Source organism: Battus philenor, unplaced genomic scaffold (assembly GCF_028537555.1).
Source record: "Battus philenor isolate CCGP_79_NKW_IND1 unplaced genomic scaffold, ilBatPhil1.0.hap1 SCAF_20, whole genome shotgun sequence".
In the NCBI taxonomy this organism is placed as follows: Eukaryota; Metazoa; Arthropoda; class Insecta; order Lepidoptera; family Papilionidae; genus Battus; species Battus philenor.
Window position 1 is genome coordinate 3,124,311 of NW_027181683.1, and position 21,303 is coordinate 3,145,613.

The window sequence follows — 21,303 nt, forward strand, 5'->3', positions numbered from 1 at the left end:
CAATATATTTTGCATGACTAACCAAATCGTCACTTTTATGACATTTAGTAACCCATTTGTATGGTTTCTAATAATGTTCCCTCATTATTTCGGTATTTATTAAATACGTGAATATTTATATGTATGTATATGTAGCAAAATTCAATTATTATTGTTATAAAGTTTTGTGATAGATGAATAATAAGTAAAAGGTGTTAAGACGAATAAATAATGTTTAGCAATTTAGCTTTTGTTTTGAAAACGTTGATCGTAAGTCATTTGCATATTTTAATCATTTCTATAATCCTTACTTTTATTTTTCTAAAGTTTATATCTACGCTAAAGGATTTATGTTTATAGATAAAGTATGTTTAATGATAAAAAATAAAATGTGGGATTAAAAATGTACAGAATTTGACAACAAATTTTGCAGAGATAGAAATTTTCCTTATAAGTGAAGATCTCCGTTGTAGCTTGAAATAATATAAATTAATTTAAATTTTTAAATCATATTTCTTATTTCGGGCTGCACAAGCAATGTGATCTTTGACAGTGTATAAATTAATAACAGTTGTCATTAAATTGATAAACAATATTCTTTCTTTTTGGTAACATAATAACACAAAAAAATCTTAAAATGTATACAGAAGTCGACGTGTTTGTTAGTAATTTTACCCTAATCGATCCCGAAATATATCAGCTGTGGATTGAGGGTTGTTCATGTAAGTGATAAATATTTGATCAAGGTTAAGTATTGATACTTTAGTTAAATTTACCAAAGATGATTTCGTTAACACAGTAACATATAATAAAACCCTAGCCAAATATAACAGCGCCAACTTATGTACACCTATCCCCCGATTTACACGGTTCCTGAGAAAAACGTGTAAATCGAAAATTAAAAATTTTCAAGTCAAAACTGTGTAAATCGTATGCAGAAAATGCATAATTTTGCTATTTAACAGTTGGGGTTTTTTTCCAATATTTTTTGGTGTACACAGAAATAAAAATAAAATGCATTGACAAGTTAAAATATATAATATACACTGTTTTTTTATTAAATTACAATACATTAAACAGAACAAGAACAAAAAATAAATTATCCTTTATCACTGTCAGAAATTACTTTCATTCTTTTTTCGGAATCAAAGGTTCAAATTCACTTTCATCGCTTGAAGTTATTTGTGCCGATTTGATGTTTGAAGCAGAAATATTTACATTATGTGAGATGGTAATAAAATCGGTTATTATAACAAAAACATTTATTGGAAAACCGTGTAAAAGCAAAAACATGTAAAATAAGTACCGTGTAAATCGGGGGATAGGTGTATTATTATAGCTTCGCACTGTTATTTGGCGACAGGTATAAATTGATATTTAAATCTGAAGAAGAAAATTTCACATATTAATAAATTAAAGCTTATTATTTTGGTAGTTGTAAGGCAGGCCATGAAGCATTCACCAATGATACCCAAGAGCTTGGCGTCCCAATGAAATGGAGCTTGGTTACTGTAAAAAGATCTATGCTAAGCTTCCTCAAACCTGGTGAAGCTGTAACTTGGTGTGCGCCATTGTATAAACAGGGTTAACTTGCTTGTCATCTCACTTGTACAATTGGGGGTAGTTATCCATATCTCTTGATCAATGTCATTGGGATGTTTTCAATAGAACAGTTATTTTCATAATAAGCCAACCATATGGATGCATTATTTTTAAGGGAACTAATTTTTTGACTTGTTATAACTAAAAATTCAAATATTCAATCTCTGTTGATAACTGATATGTTGCTTTTTGGAATTATAGCACTCTTGAAAAAATCTTGTTATATGTATTCACACTTATAAAATTTCAGTATGAATTAACATGAGAGATATCACATGAGTGAAATAACTTTTAATAAAATTTAAAATAGAGAAAGTTTGTAATTTAAAAACAATCAAGTAGTAGCAAAGAATATGTACTTAGATCGTAGAACTCAAAAATTCTTTTTTGAGTCATTAGGGATTTTAGTTATTGATTACATTTTATTATGACATAAATAAAGTATTTTCATTTCAGCCAGTGAAGCAGTGTCTACTTTACACAAGAGGGCTGTAGAGAAACAAATTGGGGCAACGGTGGAACTTGTTGCTAGCGATGTCCTGGACCATTATAGGTAATGTCTTAGTAAGAAATATAATTTAGAAATAAAAGTAAATACAAATTAATACAGTATTTTAAACTATACTTCAATCATTAAATCACCAGCTGGGCTTAATAAGCCTCTTTGATAGATTTGTAATAGATCCAGTTTAAAGCGGCTTCCATCTTGCATTTACTAACAACTTTACATGGTCATCTGCCGTCATAAATGGATGTTCAATGTTTATTCCAATTTGATAATTCCTTACAAGTATTCTATGTTGTTGTTTTTAATGTTTATACTTTTAAAAGAAGACTGTTTGAAAATTTGCTGTCAAAGTAGATGTAAACAATGTTCTTGCAAAGATAATTTTTATTACATGTCTGGCAATACACTCATTTTCAAATTTATCCAAAATTTATACAAATAATAAATACTCTGTTATTTTGTCTATAATATTTCTATGGCTACAAAAGCTATATTTCTGGTTTTAATTCAATCTCATGTTACCATGATTAATTTTTCTATAAAAGACATAACATTAATAAATGATACAGATATTTAACTGCAGTATCTTAATTTTCAAGAAAATAGCATTCTTCTTGCACCAGAAAGGTGAAATAATGTTCCGTTTATGGTTTAACATCTATTAATAGATCAAATGTACATACTATGTATTAACTTCTTGTTACAGAACTTTTGCATTGCTTGAACGCCTGTTGACAGTTCCTTCTAAACTCTCCGAGCAGATGATCTTCCAGATTGATGAGCCTACAAAACAAATGCTTATTGAGAAGTAATCAGTTTTTTATCTTGTCATTATTTTACATTTAACTAAATGTATAGTGACAATATAATGAAAAATAAAAGGTTTAAAAAATTAACTCTACAAATTATTTTAGATATTATGAACTAGATGATGCCGTCATTAGAGAACTGCTTGGACGAAAATTATCTTCAAAACACAGAAAGGACCTTGACGAGGTACACCTTTTGAAAATATTTAATCTTAAAGAATTTTATGTCTACCCTGTTCAAATGACAGATGTACACTGTTTTTTTTACCATTATGTAAACACATCCTTAGCACGTTGTTACTAAGTAATAAGTTTTACTAATCCTAGTTAGAATGTAAGGCTTAGAGATTTGATATTTGTTAAAAAAAATACCAAATTTCGTCTAGAAGTGGCCAGCTAAGAACGGGTTTTGCGAAATTTCATCGCAATGGGTTGTGGAGGCGTACATTAAGTTCGCGAAGCGTGCGTAGACAGCTAGTGGTAATATAAAATATTTAAGGCCAAAAGTGCAGACGGATTAATTTTTTTATTATCTGTGGTTACAGGTGGCTGAACGGTCTGGTGCTCCATTGCGGTGCTGTTTACGGCAATTTGACAATGTGAGACGCGTTTTCAAAACCGTAGAAGAGATGCCCGGCAATGTGGTCGCAAACATTCGCAGTACCTTTCTCATCTCAGAACCCCTTGCTAAGTATGACTTGTTCTTTATTTTGTTTTTTTTCTATGCAGGCAAATTAATGTTAACACAGATATATATGAAAAAATTATAATATATTTTAAAACAAGTATATACATCACAGGGGCTAGTTGTACATTTCATCACTTACAACAAACACAGCTTTCCTAATTGAATCTATAACAATGTCATTAAAATAAACTGTTTATAATATTATATTTTTAAATGCTACCTATATATTATTATTTCATAAGTTATCATATAAATTATTTTTATTTTTAAAGTCAAAATCTATAATTTCAAATGATTAATTTCTTATATACATAATTAGAGATAGATATACAGAAATTTAGAGAGTATATCTTAGTATAATAAATAATATTTAGATTTTAACATATATGGTATGAACAGTAAATTGAGTGCCAGCGCAGTCATATGCAGTATGAATACCAGTTTTCAATTGACTATTGGACCAGTAACTTATTAATTAATTACAATGTAAATGATGTATTGTCCGTATGAGTCATTGAGCTGACATATATTATGGTATAATACATCAGTTTTCTTGCTATGTTTTAGAAAATATGGAGCAGTGGTATTCATAGCTTGCATGAGGTTCGAGACGGCTAAACGGAAGTTGCAGTATCTGACATTCAATGATTTTTATCATTGTGCACAGGTTAGACTATTTATCAAAATATGGTTTTCAATAGTTTTTTTAGAATAATCTCTATGGTGCGGAGCTATAATAGCAAAACTTGTGATAAATAGTTAAATTAAGTATGAAAATAATTTATTTGAGTATTGCTATGCACAAAAATAGAGAATGACTGGTCAAATTCAGAATATTCTTCTAATGCAAGAGGAAAGTTCTTGTGATAAGAAAAAATGGAAAATGCAATGAAAATAGTAAAAACAACGGTTACCTTTAATAAATGCAAACCATAGATTAAATAAAAATACTTAACAGTATGTACTTAATAAAAAAAATATAACACAAAAACTTATTTTATAAATATTCATTGTTAGTTATCAAGATAAAACAATTTTTACCATTTGCATTTACTCTGATCTTTAATAAAATTTTGTAAGTTGGAACTTAGTGATTTGTTGGAACTTTATGATTTTAAATTATTTTACTTCTTAAAATATAGCATGTTTTTTTAAAAATTAAAGTAAAATGTAAATTATTATAATTCTCTATTGAATTTCTAAGTGCATGTAACCTTTGGCAGTACAAATTTTGTAGGTGCAGTGAGTTATAGAATAAATATATTCTGCAATCAAATTATTCCAGGCTATAATGACAAGTTGGACGTACAGCTGTACTGGTCCCGAGTACTATGACACGGAGATGGATCGTGAATTTCTACTGGAGTTGCGAGAGCTCCGTCTCCTATTGGACAAGGAGAAGGAGCACAAACACTTGGTTTGCATGCGCCTGCGCCCTAAACTTCTCGATAAATCATATCAGGAGTTAGAACTCAACTTCAGGTTAGCCTTTTGTGTTGCCGAAACCTCTGTACGGCGCCTTAAGAAAACGCGATGAAGGGAGGCGAGGAAAAAAGCATAAGCAGCGCTGCCGCGAACTGACGGGTTACTGTCGTAATGGAGCGGCCGATATTCCTCTTCCGAGGGGGGAGTGGTTGCAAGGCGCGGTACAGCAGTTTCGGTAGACTATAGTAATAATCTCTTTGAAGACAATAATGTTTAACTTAGATTGTAGGATATAGCAATTCTAATTACAATTACTTCCAATAAACTCTCGTATGAACCGGGATTCAATATTCAGATACATAGTCTCCTAAGTTTAAGCGATTGCTTATTACACTTATTATTATAACTGGTCTTGGAGTTACATCGATATTTAGGGGAGGCTTATGCCTTACTGTGGGCATCTTTTGGCTGAAATGATGATGATCTCACGAAGACTGGTTAAGTTTTTATATTGTTATGACATACACATATCATATACTTTTTCTAGTATGTTCATTAAATAAATAAATAAATTTTATTTAAAGGCTGTACACACGAGCTTTAGTTGGCTTGGCTTGCAACTTGCACCGAGGTAGGGAACTCCGGTCACTGTTTACGGATCTATTGGAGCGGTGAGTAGTATCAATTAATAATAATATATGCTACAACTTGAGTATCAACATCGAACAGATGTGCAAACAATATGGAATTTATTTTATTTAATTTTTTTTTATTCATAAATTCTTTTCATAAAAACAAAAATTTGAGTATATCTTCAATCATTTAAATAATCTTTATTAGTATCTAAAGACTTTTTAGAAGGCTCTCATAGAAAAAAATAAAATATCCTCAGAACAGTAGTCATTGACTGTTTGTGGCATTCATTTAGGAAATACTTATTTATAACATGTATTTCTCGTCAATCAATGGTGAAACGTCGCCAGGTGTTGGAAAATCATTATATATTTATTCAATGGGAAATAGAGTTAGCTAACTAAAATATTGTGTATGAAAAAGCTTTACTTTGTTTTAATATTTTTAGTTTAAAATTGACAATTTTAGCTAAGGCTGGATTCTGTTTGCTGAGACAGCAACTTATGTATAAATATTATAAGTAACAATGAACATTTAAAGAATGTTTGATTGATTTATATGATTGCCTGAAATGTAGTTTAAGTTTGTCAATGTCTTATTTAAAACCAGATGCATAGAACCTCTGCGGGCAGGCTGTTGGCCCAAGACCGACCTCGCTCAGTTTCTGTGCGCATATGAACAATGTGCATTGCAGATGGATGTATTAAGGTAAATGTTTGTTTGATATATGTATGTTAATTCACTTTATCTTATGTTTTAGCTCTGATCATTAATAACGTATAAAAATTATTCATATATTTCGCAAAATTTTATTAAAAATTTCTGGTGAAGGTCTGCATCTAGTTGATGGTGATGATTAGTAGAATAGGAGAATATAATATATATAAATAAATTACACATTTATTTATTGTATGTAATATACGATCAGAAATAAGTTATGTTAATTCTTCCAAAGCGCTCGAACTTTATTTTTAAACATATAATAGCTTACTGACTTAGAAAAAAAGGATGAACAAAGCCAAAGATTTGTGAGGACGAAGTAGTAAAACATTTGGTGATTTTAGATTTCATGGTATGAGTCAAGGAAGTACAAGTATGGGGTTAGATAGTTAATATATAATAATTTTTCAAAATAATTTTCTGTAATTTTGTACCCATGTGATTTAAAATACAGGTCTGAATACCTAGTTTAGTTCACACTGTAATCCTTGTCTTGGATTTTATAAAGTAAATCGTAATATTGTATAATATATGTATAAATATTTATAACTCATTTTATTTCTATTGTGATTACTGGTTTTAAATCTTTATTACCTTTACAGAGAAGCGGACTTGAAGTGTGTGTGGGAGCGCTATATGAAAGTTATGAGCCAATGTTTGTTGACAATGTACCATGGATGAAATACCTTCAATTGTTGAATTCTTCGAGAAATTTTTAATTTTATATAAGTAAGATCTCGTGTCGAGTTGAAGAAGCTTAATAATTTTGTTATATACAATAACAGTCTAAATATACATGATGTTTTCGTGTTGTGTCTTGCTCTTTTAAATCTGCTGAACTAAATAAATGTATATGTGCTTTAAATAGAGGCCCTGTTGACTATTTTGTGGCTTCACATCATAAGTCATATAAAATAAGAAAGTGTTGTAAATGGCGATTTAAAAAAACGACTCTCTAAAAATATCTTTGTTAAGTAATTTTTCTCAAGTAAGTAATTTTGTATTAGAAATAGAAACACAAACAAATCTAAACATAAATAATGTATTTAACTTGTATGACTAATTTTGCATTTAAAAAATATAATTTTTCAACAATTTTTTAGTTCTAGTCTTTATTGTAAAATGTAATTTTGCTATTGTTAGAGAAATGCTTTTCGTCAATTTAAACAAAATAAAATTGGTCCTTTAAATTTAAGGTAAACACTAAAACATTATTAGAAATTTGTTCGTAAACATAGTGTTTTATACATATGTGTTAAACAGCAGAGATTTAACAATATTTTAGACAGTAGTGTTTTAAAATATTGTTATTTATTTATTAAACTAATAAAAAATACACTAAATCTTCTATGTTGTTTCACTGAATTTATCTTTCCCGACATGGCTAGTGTTAGTTGTAGTATTTGTGGTCATTTCTGTCACCCATTGATAGGAATTCTCAGGAGTTTACCCGAGTTCTCAGGAGCCAGCTTTAGCGATTTAAAATTAAGAAGCTGCCAATCCATTGTAAATAATATAACGAATCGAGCTGAAGTTAATGTAAAGGTTAAGCTTTAGGCTCACTTCCATTAAAATTGTAATACTAAAAATATTATAACATCTAAGAAAGTTTACAGTTTTAATGATAGATGTAATTTCGAATTGCAAACTGCAGAGATAAATAGTAGAATAAAACCTTAATTATTTACATGAATTTGTAAAAATATAATAAAATTATTAAATATACCGATTTTTTTAACATTTATCATGTTTCCGAACGACATCGGCTACATTAATATTCGTCATAACGATGACGTCACATATGCTATGCGGCAACCGGCATTGCAGATGCGCGAGTTTTGAATTATGTTTAACTTTAGAATGTTTTCTATTTTAGCATATAGGTGACGAATACATAAATTATTTTGGATATATTCCAATAATATAAAAATCTTAAATTATTACAAAGTATACTAAATATTGTTTGTTTCACTATTCAAATGTTAGAAAACGCCATGGCAATAGTTGACAGTTCAAATATTGTTTTGCATGAAGAACGTAAAGTAATCGTTAATTATAAAAGTGAATATAACATAAACTTGTGGCGGGAATTCAAGAAACGTTGGATGGTGTTTGGGGTGCTAGTTTCTGTGGCTTTAGCGGTCCTGTGCCCGCGATTGGGCGCTCTTGGAGGCAACTACACTGCATGTTCACTCGTAGATCATATTAGAACGCATCGCACTTCATTCAAACATGTAATTATTTTTAGTCTTCAATATCGCACACAAATTACTCTTTAGTAAGAAACCGATTTCTTAAATAAGCTATCAGCTAGCATGTAATTTAGCACAACATATTTTTAATATATCTGCTAAAAGCTATTTTAATCTCTTAAGGTATACAATTATTTATAATTTATGGATATACGATGAGTGATCAAGTATACTCTAGTAAAACGCTAGTTTATAAAAGTTATCTCACAAACGTGAAACTTATATGAGTCATGAATATATTTTCAATAAGATACAAATGTGCCTTGGATAATACAATAAACTGTAATGATTTTCAATTGTCATAATTAGGGTGTTAATCACATGGTAATATGCAGGTTTTAGTTCAATAACCAATTAGATTAGCATTTAAAATAAACTTAGTTAATTTTCAGTGTCAATAAATTTTGTTTACTATAGTTTATAGAGACAACTCCAGCTTTAGATTTGTTGGAGCAGTATCATTAAAGTCTATTTTAATATTATGCACTTAATTTTCTTATCGAATAGTAAAATTCTTGGGGTTCTGCATTATGATCTTTTAAATGGGGCCGCAACCAAATTATTTGAATTACATTTTACTTCACCTTGTCTTTCCTCGAAGAGCTGTTTCCATTAGTGACAATTTGCTTATATTGCATCGAGGTTGGTTTTAACTTAGCCAACTTAACTCCTTAAGTAATCACAGCAGGCAATCTCACAAATCAATGAAAAATTTGATATTTCAATTTTATTAGATTGCTTAAATAAAATATTCATTAAGTATAATGCTTAAAAATATGCTGATATAACAGTTGCATTCTGCTCTACATACACATATTCTTGATATAAACACAAATGCTAAAAATTGCATTTAGTTTTGGTTCATTACTTGCATATATTAAATAATATTTCACTACTTATTGCTTTATTTAAATTTTTCTTGCAAAGTTGATATGTGAAAATTAAAACATTTTTGTGTAACAGGAGTTATTCATCCTGATATTTAAGCTAAATAAATGATAATAATCTTAAAAGAAAGACTTTTAAGCGGAGATATTTAGTAATTTGTTACAAATAAAATCATTATTTTTCATGTTTGTTATGGGACATGTTTCTAGAGCATGTATGAAATTATGTATATAGTTATATAGGGTGGTGAGAACATACTTCTTAAGATTCCTACCAACCTTTTTAGCAATGGGTCTTACATACTCAAGGACTCATAGGCAAATTAATCTTGTAGTTTTATCTAGCTAACTTATATATTATTGGCAATAAAATATTTTGTATCTATCATTGGTATTATCAGCCTATATTCCTCCACTACTGAATAGAGGTTTTCCCCAATGGCTTCTACTCTTGGCGGACCTTTGCTCTCCTCATCTGTCAATTTAAAAGAGCCTAACGGAATTCTTTATCTCATACACAGCTTCGATTCTAAGAGTTTCATAACCATCTGCTTTTACGGCCTCGACAGATGTAGTCTGTCCGCTAGTTTAAAATTTCGAGAACTTCATTCTTGGCTTTATTCTTCATCCACTTCTTCTTTGGTCAAATTCCTGTAATTACTCCAATGGTCCCTGTGTATTTTTTTGCTGGAAGACCAACCAGACGTTTTTAGAAGTATATTCCACATTGTAAGTCTTTAGCAGAGAGATCACACTGGTTAAAGACTTTAATCTAGACATTGGGATCTAAAGAACTTGAATTTCTGGAACCACACCTCATTTATAGCCCAGATCTCTTGGTTTACTGCAGTTTACAGATTGCTGCCAAGTAAAACATTGTTAATCGTTCTGTATCCTAAATACTCTACAGTGAAGTGAACTAGCCAAGTATTACACATTCACCCCTTTTTAGCTTTTAAAACCTTTTCTAATTTTTTTGTTAGTTCGATAATCAGACACTTCCGATATTTAGGGATTCTTAACAGGTTCATGTTGTGTGAATAACTCGACTCTACAAAATATGCGAGTTGAATGTACTTGTAAGTAATTATGTGGATATAGGATCACTGCGGATGGAGATTGTGCAATGCGCAGCTCAGTGGGCTGTGTACTATCTGTGCGGCCGGGGGACTCGCGTGCGTGGGGCAGGAGGGGTGAGGGACGTGCGGGGGAGGTTGTGTGCTCTCGCGTCCTTCCACGCCCATGCTGCCGCTCCTGTATTAGCAGCGGTGTCAGTCCTCGCTCTAAGAGACGTTAATTTGGACAGACGCCTTCTAGAAGGGTACGCATTGACATCTCAGAACAACGTTTATACAAATGATATTTCTAAAAGCATTTTTTCCGTCGGAATTTCTAAGACAGTTTCAAATGGCACAGTGGCCGAAATTTATCATCAGCTGCAGCACATTTACTACTGCACATAGGGTTAACCTATAGATTTCCAATAGAACCGATTGGTAGCGGCTTGCGTCCAGTCTTTTGATGACCTTAAGTAAGGTCGTCAACCACAACACGAGAAAATTAATAACAATTGTCAATTAGCTGACCAATATGTTCATCATCGTCATAATTTCAGTTTTAGGATATACACTACAGGACATACATGGCCTCCACTATAGATTCAAAGAAAAACCGGTTGGAAGCGGTTTGCTAGACGCTTCTTCCGACGACCATTACTACGTCGTCTGTCCACCTTGTCGGTGTCAAAATGCTGGAAATGATGACGACGAATTCATTATTCTAGTAGCTGTATGACTTATGACACGATCCTGTTAAAAGCATGTTAGAAATAGTCATATTTGTTTAAAACAAGTTTCTTGTTGAAAAGCTACACTATGAGATTATTAAATAAAATTGAAAGAGTACAAAAAAAATTCCTTCGTATTCTGAACTACTAAATGCATTGCCCCCGGGATTCTTATAAAATATTATTAAACAGATACCGAATGTTATCATTGAACGATCGACGTTCTCTAATGGAGGCCACTACACTTAAAAATATTTTTGGTGGCAATGTTAACTTTTCGGAACTGTTGTCCGAGGTAAACTTTCGAATTCCTGTAGCAAGAACGCGTTCTAGATCTCTCTATTTTTATTAACGGCTAAGACAAATATCGGTAAACGTGCACCCTTATACAGGATGTGTGACCTCTACAATTCATAAATTAGTGATATTGATATATTCTCGTGCTCTCTCGAATCTTTTAAAAGACAATTTCGTTCGAAATTATTGAGTACATATAATACAATTTACCTCATTGGAACGTGACGGCTTGCTGTGACTCGTAATTATTGCGGTATGATATGCAGAATGCCCTGGATCTTCGATCCCTGTTTAGTAATATTTTTTATTTGTTTTGTCATTGTTTGACTATAAATAATTAATTGTTCTTAGAGAGATTGTTATAATGTGACAATTGTAACTAATTTTATATTTCTAAGTTTCCAAGATTGTACTTTCTTACTGCCTTTTGTTACTGTTTATATCTAATCAAGTAAATAAATAAATAAAAACCCTCTGGTATATTGGACTACCCACAAGTTGTGAAAACGGTAAGTACAGGCCGCTTTCAACCAGTTTTGTTGAAAATCTATAGTGGAGGAGTTGCCAGCAATAGATTTCTTTCGTCTGAAATGATGCTTGTAATTAATGTTTATTTAGCTATTCTTTTTAAAACTTAATCTGGAACGTGTTTCGAAGTTTTAAAAATTAATTAAAACGGATCGAAGACTATTGTTGATACACAGAAAATACATAGCTTGATATACGTTTCCCTTTAAAAAACTATAAACTTGTGTTTTGATAATTGCATTAATTATAATAACATATAAACTACTTTTCATGTAAACCTTTTTTCTGTTTGTTTCTATAGTTTCGTCTATTTGTATTTGTTTTATCTGTGCCTGTTTGCAGTGCTATCGTGGCGAGGTCTCGTGGACCATGCGGCTGGTTGTCCCTGGCGCTATGCGGGGATTCATCTCCTGCAGCGCCTTTGCTCGCTGCACTCAACTACGTTCTCTCCTTGTTAGCTGCGCCTCTAGCGCTGCGATTCTTTGTTAGTTGACATCTGATTCCTATTAGCTGTCTCGAAAACAAGCTCTATTCTACCAATCCGCTTACATTGCAATGCAAGTATCTAACCCAAGAATAAAACACCAATCTAAAATTAAAGATTAGATGTCGCAGCTAGCAACGCTTACCAATGGGATATGACTAGTTGAAAAAATGATATAGGAAAAAAACAAAATTATAAAAATAGTATGAACATGTGCGTGCTTGAAAGCATACATTTATACCAAACTAGAGAGCTGAGGTAGGTATTATACGATAGATATAAAATAGTACGGTTCCCCAACCCCCATAACATGGCCTTGGTGACAGACATCGTGGTCCAGTGGTGGTGTGCTAGCTAAATCTGCTCGCGTCTGTATGGTAATATGTGGGGTGCTGCAACTCTACCCTAAAGCGTTGAGGCACCTGGTCATCGCGGTTAAAACTACGGTAGTATGTGAAGGCGATACTGTAGTTTTGACACAAAACGTCAAAGAAGAACGCAGGGTTTTAGCTGGTAGAAGTCTGAAATAACGCTTTCGTTGGCACCGCAATGGAGAGGATATACTCAAGTAGGGTTTCTCATTGAAAAAAAAAATTGGTACCAAGGATTATTTATTTATTAATGTATACCTCCAGTGTGGGCATACGTCTCTACCACCGTTAAGTGGTGTGCTGTGGACGGCGGCTACAACCGCCACTCCCTTCTTACTGGGCTGCTGTCGACCTTACCGTCGCGCGCACCATCTCACCAGCAAGCTCCTGGCTCTGCTACTGCTGTACATTGACTGCTGCACGTTACTGCAAGAGGCCGAAGGAAGTCTTTACGTAACAGATGTACTGGCCACCCTGTTTTTAGGTAAGGCTTTTAAAAATCTCTCTTTGATTACAATTTGCCTACGTCAATGTAACCGTATAAATATGATAACGAATGTGCTAAAATTTATGTATTAAAATTATATAAAATTTATATTTATATAGTATATATATAAAGTACTACTAAATAAGTAAGGTATAACATTTTTTTTTTTCGAACTGCTCAAAGAGCGATGGTTTCTAGAGTCTTTTAGACTCCATGTTCCAGAGGTTCCAATTTTCTAGGAAACAAATCTTAAGAATTTATTTGGTGATTGACAAGTAGTTCCAAAATGGTAGAAAGGTTGTAGTTTTCGCGTTAATAAAATAGTTACTAATCGTTGTCACTTAGCCACGCCCTTTGTCGAATTACGTCAAAGTAAATTAGAAAATGGTGTTCATAATGACCAGTTGAAGTAAGCCTCACAGAAATATAGACGTCTATATATCGAATAAGGAAGTATCATCATAATAGTAGATATATTAAGAGCACGCAGTAGTAGAAATTAACCAATTTATTATGATGTAAATGTTATTTTTATTGGCATAAAAAATGTAATTATTTGCTATAAATGTCTCTAATTTTATAACTTTACATTTCTTACAGATTTATATGAGTATAATCAATAATTATTATTCGTATTACGTATACAATGTTGATATAAGGCCAATCCTGGATTGGTGGAACTATAAAATTTTATCAACATGGTACAATGTATTTATTTGACAGAGGTGAGTAGCGTGTCCCTGCTGATGGCTGGCAGTTCTTTGTATGCGCACTATGGGCTGCTGCAACAATGCGAGTGCCAGGCCTTGGCCCTCGCTTCTGTACCTAAAGCACTAGGACTCGGTTAGTAATAGACTTTCTAGACTTTTCTCTTTTAGCTACATTTGTATTAAAAAAACTCTTAAAAATTGTGAAGAATTTCTAACTATAGTAACTTGGGTTGGAGTTTCAACCACGAGAGAGAAATATTTCGAAAGAAATGTGATGAACAAACACCACAGGTCGTATTTCGTTCCTTTGCACGTCTGAACAAGTATTGCGGACGGCAGAGGTCATTCATGCAATAGGCAAGTTTATACTAGTAACAGTGGCTAAGCTATTGAAAATATTATCTGTCCATATAGATAAGTAAACTGAAATGTTCATCGTTATCGAAAGCTGATAAATTTTCGTCGATTTTTTAAATTGTAAACCTCCATTTTTCTCGTCACGACTACGCAGATCCCCTTCCAGTTATTCAGGAGAGTATCCAACTAGACCACTTTGGGAACTTAACTAAAGATCACAAGATCTAGACTTTTAACGTCAATTACGTAAATAGAAACGTTGGTCATTCTTAACATACAATTATAACTCTTCAGATCTTAACAAGGAATGTAGATGAGGGAAATAAGGTGATGTGCGAATAATCAAAATGTGATGAATGAAAAAAATTGAGAAGAATGAAAGGTAAATAAAAAATAATAACTGAAAGATCCGATAAAGTAATGAAGGAACATTACAATTTTGGATTAAATGTTTATTCTTTATATATTTAAACAGGGGCAGGGCCCCCCGCAAAGCCGAGGAATATATAAAAAAAAACTCTTAGGTCACTACTTACTACCACGCGTAGGTTTTTTTAAAAAAAAAAACACGTCGGTATAGGGTGTTTAAAACCAATACGATTTTTCTAACTACGTCGATGCTCATTTCGAAACAATGACTTTATAGAGTGGGATGGAATGAACTGAAAATGAATTAAAAACCGTCATATTATGTATATATGTATGTTCATGAATGTATGTCTATGTTTTATTTATACTTCTATCTTTTCCATACTGTGGTTGTCTGTAAGAGATTATCTTGTATGATAAGACCGCCCGATACTTTTTTGTTTATCATTACGAAACTATTTACATGTATCCTAGCGTGTGCTATAAATAATATTTAATAAAATATGGTATACCCCAAGGCATATATTCGAATCCATTATTATTACTCCATACGCGATACTATGGATCGGAATCGTGATTATATTTGGTCGCTTGTCAAGGATTATTTTGAATCCACTTATTCGTTTAATGGAATCAGGCGTTACCTTGCGGAAGTCCATCCTAAGCAAGAAAAGGACCAATATTTAGCCACTTCCGCACATGCAGTGGTAGTCATGCAACAAAGTGCACCGCCCGCCAGCCCGCTGATAAATGTGTATGCAGCAAACAATGCGAATTACACAACTGCCACCGTTAAATCACTCAACACGTGTTTCACCCCTCCACGGGGCATCTTCAGGAGTTATGTGACACCGATTAGTGCCAAACACAAAGTCACTGACGCTAAATATTGGTCCTTTTCTTGCTCCACTTATTTACCCTGACTGTGTCATCTAGTTTTCCAAAATCACAGCACAATGTATGAATCGTGTGAATATTCTGGAGTAGGTTGGGAGATGCATAACGCTTGCATGTCTTCGGGGCTGGCGCGTCTACCGTCGGTGTTCCTCGCACCAGCGCAGGCTCTACTCATGGCTGCCCTTTACGGCGTCGACGATGATGATGAATATAAAGATCAAACCTGGGATGATGACAGCGGTGACGACCTACCTACTCGTAACTAAACATTATACTACATTATTACAAACAATTGCATTATGAATTGAAAGCATATTGAATTGTTAGAAATATCGCTCAATATGTAATAACCAGAGATCAGATATATGGATTAATATTTGCCTAAAGATGAAGTGATAGATCATAACGGAAAACAATTTTGTATGTACATTTCAGAGTTGCCAGTTTATCAATATTCTAAAGGCTACATTTTGGAGTGTGAAGCGAAATTACACCAAATAATTTGCCTATCTCCTTCCTTCAATGGGATAACAAGACGCACGGATTTACGATATCCGTACATGGTTAAAATTCCTTCCTACCGCGCTAAGTGTTTTGCTATTACTTTTATAGCTCGTACAGTCAAATAATGAAACAACCTCTTGGCTTCATTGTTTCCAGCCAATTATACTTTTTTTTTTCATTTAATGACCCTTGATTTAGGGGACCTCTCGTTCCCCATGCTTTTAGGGTAGGAACATTACAAATTCTGGCAAAATGAGTTTTTAAATTTTCATTCTATATTCTCTTTCTTTCTTTACATTATCTTATATTCATTGTCTTTACGTTCCACATGATATGTCGTTCTTCACTTGTAAATTTTCTTGTGTCTCTTTCCTTCATCTACATTCCTAGAAGTTTTTTTGCATTAACTATCACAGACGCTTTATATTTATTTTAGTAATTAGCCATTTATAACTTAGGGGTCTGTGAATAGGTTTCTTCTAGGCTAGTATGTACCATCGTAGACCTTATCGCTTAAAAACAATGCAAGAGTAGGCGAGACGGAGGTCAAATGCTTCGCCTATGAAGGTTGAAGAAAAATGTAATAGGCAAGTCAGACGACAAACTTCACTTGCTTATTCACAGGCGGATAGCACCTTTGGTAATTTATCTATTAGTGAATCGCCTCCATAGATTTAATAAGATGAAATAAGTCCTACGGTACGAATATAGTTAACGGACCCCTCCGTTCTGTGAACTCGTTTCCGATGAAGCTGTAAAAGAGGCAAGGCTAACAGCAAAAACTTTACATGAGACAATAGACACGGTACGACTTCCTTTGCTGTGCTCACCGGCCGCAGTCTCCCCTCCAGAAACTTAAGGTCCCGGTCATCTGTTCCGCGTGCTACTTGACCTGTGCACAGCAAATTTAACTTCCTGGGCTATGTCCGTTACTAAATTATTTATTTGATATCATCTGAATGTAATACTTTGGTAAATATTTAATCCGAATATTTGATCTGTGGTTATAAGTTGATATAGATAATTGCTCATTTCCTATATATATTATTTTTAATATAAATTTGAGTGTAGTCAACCAGCTAAATTTAAATTTTCTGTGATAATGGTCTACTTAATCAGAATCAAATACCATAGTCTCCATTAAACCGGCTTTTACATTGATTTATAGTCATAGATATTAGTGTTAAATTTTTACCAATCTCACAGGCAGTTTGATTGGTTATAGATATAAAAGCTTTAAGAATCACTCTATATAAAGTGATCACTCTGAAATATGTTGAATTCATTTATTGTTTTCTATTGGAATACGACAGCCTAATTACTTTTGACTCTATTATCTTTACGTTATGTATTATTTTTAGATAGTGTGTATCATACATTAATTGATTGTCAAAACTTTTTATATCTATAAAAAATCAATATATGTTATACATATACGTCGTCACTAATATTTTGAAATTAGCGCCACCTATCGACTAATATTACAATTAATATAGCATTTCACACGACGTTAATTTTACGCTTACAACGTGAGGGTTGTAATATTTTCAGAAAGAACAATGCCTTCCATTGAAGTGTGTATTAAAAATAATAATAACAGTTTACTGGTAGTATAGTTAGTCCAATAAGTAGGTTAAGATTAGAATTATGTAATTCAGAGGCCTTCATGAAAATAATACGTAGTAGAGATCGTAACACAAGGTTTTTTACATTTTAGAAACATAATGGTCCAAAGTATTAGTAAATAATTTTTTATTTTCTTGTATCAGGCACATTGAGAAAGTTTTGTGAAAAGTAAAAATGTTCCATAGGTTATAATTTTATATATTAAAACAATAGAACTCGAGATAGTACTACAAAGATATTACTACTGTATAAAGTACTAGATATTACTGTACAAAGATTACAGATAAATAAAAAAATCAAAATTGTTTTATAATATTCAAGTTTGAATATAATTTATTTTTACGCTTACATTATCGAATTTATAAAAAATGTTCGAAATATAAAAACATTTTTTTTTTGCAAAACTTTCTTAGTGGCCTGGTTTTTGATGTTATAATTGTTGAAGCTATATAGCTATGCTCATCTGATTTCGCGCCGTCCAGACATATTATCTATTCATTTACTTTATAAGCTTTTATGTTTTATCTTGTGCTTTTGATCTAGTTCACTTTTAGTAAGATTTTATAACAGCAATTCTTGCTTAAAGCTTCTAGAATACATTTAAAAATTTTCGCCATTCAAATTTGATTACCGTTTACAATAATAGTCTCAAATAATATAAATGTCGATTTCTGGTAATACCTAAAAGTAGAACCTTAACTTTGCGGTTTCCTAAGTTAGAGACATCGTCTGAACTTTGTAGTTTTATCTGGAGTCTGCTTGTTCAGTCATTTTTACTAATCATGACCAGCTCTCCCGCCGTTTAAGGCTCATCTCTATACAAATGTCCTTCCACAGCGTCGTGGACGTCATCGGGACGGCTTACGTGACGTCATCATTGTCATAATTTCAACCGCAGGATGAATTTTCTATAGATTTCTTCCTTCGTTAAGACCGTTTAACATGGTAGTCTATTAACCTCATGGATGGAGGTTCTATGCTTCTCTTACTGGTCCTAGGTCTGCATTCGAGAACTTTAGGGTTCCAGCTGCCACCTGTTAGGATTGCCTATTAACTCTTTAACTTACTAATGCGTGACCTCTCTAGTGCAACTGTTAATATTTTAGACAAAATTCCTGTGGGAGTTCTGGACTAATGTCACTAAAGAGATTTAAGCCAGTTACAATTAATACGAATAAGCAGACTCTCTTTGGCACTTCTTAGTTGGGGTCACGATAATTATCGATTTTTGTGTTGTTGTAAGATCGATTTTTATAGCTACTCCTAACTACTGAGTTTTTAGAAAAAAACCACAGTAAATGTTGTAAGACATTGGAAATAAAACAATTTAGACCCGTTAAAATAAAAACTAGTTTTTTTAATTTTTTTCGTAATTTTATGGTATTATCCCTAAAAGCCCTGAAAATAATTTTCCACTACTAAAAACATACTATAGAAGTGTAAACCGAAAGCAATAGAACCTTCAAGAAACTGTGTCCAATAGGTTGTTAAAAATAAATATTACAACGACTAGTATATTGTAAAGAGTCCATGAATGGTTTTGCAGATTTTTAAAGCCATATTATATAAATAAATGAGATTTTAAAATGAAACGTGTTTTACTGAATACATTTTTATTAAATACTCCTATAAAATAACATTATATCACAATACTTTAATTGTACATCGTCAGCGAGACATCGCACGTCTACTACTTAACAGCTATTTATACGTAACAATCACAGTCATTATAACTTCTGAACTATCAGCTTCAAAGTCCGGGCACCTCGAGCTCACTGAGATTCAATCAGTGCTAAGTAAAACTAAACTTTAATGTTAGGTGAACAAAGTCCAAATTATTTTTATATTTGGTTTTATAACTTAGATCGTTATCCTATCAAACATCATCGTCTAAAGCGTTCAGAAAACCACACAAGGCGTTTACAAGGCCTTGTAAACTGTTTGAAGTTAGTCTCCTTCTGGGAGACAATAGAGGGCGTTGGTGAGGCCGAAAAATTCGGCTAGGTCTCACGACGCCGATTGTGTCTCAGCGGGCGCTTGTTGCTGTAAGAGTTGCCAGTACTGCCCACGTTTACTGACCAGTTCTTCATGTGATCCGATCTCTGCCACTACACCTGAAATAACAATGCGTGTGTTAAGTAGAAACCATAAGAAACTGTAATTCGTGAAATGCATCTACGATTTCGAACAACCTTCGAGTATTTTAGCAGTAATGCGATAAAAAGTTGTAATAAAAGTGTCAACTTGATCTATGTTTTGGTGTACATTTGTCATAATTTTGGTGTTTTAAATTTGGCCAAATTCACTCTTTCCAACCTTATAAGGTCTAAGAAATCTATTTCCAGCAGTGGATATTCTTTCATTGAAATGATGGAGACAACTGTTTACAATGCAATAAAATGAATGATGTTTATGTAAATTACTTGTATCTTAATTTATAAAACAAAGCTGTTGAAAAAGCATGGGCATATGTGAACTCACCCTTATCGATTAGGCAGATGGTGTGCGCATGGCGTACAGTGGCAAGTCGATGCGCTATGATGATTGTGGTGCGGTTCTGGGAGGCAGCCTCCAGTGCTGCTTGTACCACCTGTTAAATAAGTTCATATTGATTTTTATACTGCAGCTCACGTTACATAGCTACTTGAAACTATTTTATGAGGTTTTAGCTTTGAAAGCCGGAATAAAATTCCGTAATATTATATTTTTGAATTATTATATATCCACATATATAATATAAATATCGGAAGCGAAAACATGTCTTGACTGAAGGTAATGTATATTCCAAATAATACTCAGCTCTTGTAGATAGATTTAAATAAAATGTGACTAGATTTGAATAACATGTGACTTTTGCATGTTACTACACTGTAAAAGACTTCATACAAGATAGCACACTTGTGAAATGATGTGTTTCCCTCCAGGATATTTCAATGTTTATAAAATATGTCAATTTATATTCTTTTAAATAATTTGTAGTCTCACTGAGTTTCTTTCTCCCGTTATTTTCAGACTGTGGCATTTATTATTCAAACAAGCCGTAGATTCATTCTGATATCAATAGAACATTCCTATTTTAAATTAAGAACTTTGGAATTCGAATGTGTATAGATAATTGGTTATCTATGCAGCACAGTCATATAAATCTACTATTATATTATAAAACAATTGTCATATTAGGGGGACTGGAATGTAATGTCGCTTTCTTAGGTTAAATTCACACGACTACATTTTTAACAAGTTTTTACTTCCAAATTTTTACTTTCAAAATTATAATTACCTTCATTATCAACAACATTTTGCCATCTAGTATACAAATTTTCAACGCAGTAGCAGTAAAAATCAATCTGTTTTTATGTAAAATATGCCGTCAGAAACGACATT

The 21,303-nt window shown here is 32.6% G+C and overlaps 2 protein-coding genes across 2 annotated transcripts in view; one reads left to right on the forward strand and one right to left on the reverse strand.

Annotated features, from left to right (window-relative positions):
- The first annotated feature begins 565 nt into the window (after positions 1–565).
- Fibp (acidic fibroblast growth factor intracellular-binding protein) lies at positions 566–7,531 on the forward strand. Its single transcript, XM_068765833.1, has 10 exons — positions 566–701; positions 2,038–2,134; positions 2,796–2,897; positions 3,004–3,085; positions 3,444–3,589; positions 4,154–4,253; positions 4,872–5,068; positions 5,596–5,682; positions 6,254–6,352; positions 6,967–7,531. The coding sequence occupies exons 1-10, from the start codon at positions 617–619 to the stop codon at positions 7,043–7,045; spliced, it is 1,074 nt and encodes a 357-aa protein (XP_068621934.1). The 5' UTR covers positions 566–616; the 3' UTR covers positions 7,046–7,531.
- A 12,017-nt stretch (positions 7,532–19,548) lies between these two features.
- LOC137922953 (multidrug resistance protein homolog 49-like) overlaps positions 19,549–21,303 on the reverse strand; it is a 66,294-nt gene continuing 64,539 nt past the window's right edge. Inside the window, exons 26-27 of the mRNA XM_068766067.1 lie at positions 20,401–20,509; positions 19,549–20,033 (exon numbers count right to left, since the gene is read on the reverse strand). Of these exons, the coding sequence (XP_068622168.1) occupies positions 19,927–20,033; positions 20,401–20,509 (216 nt within the window). The 3' untranslated portion in view covers positions 19,549–19,926. The remainder of the gene's footprint in view (positions 20,034–20,400; positions 20,510–21,303) is intronic.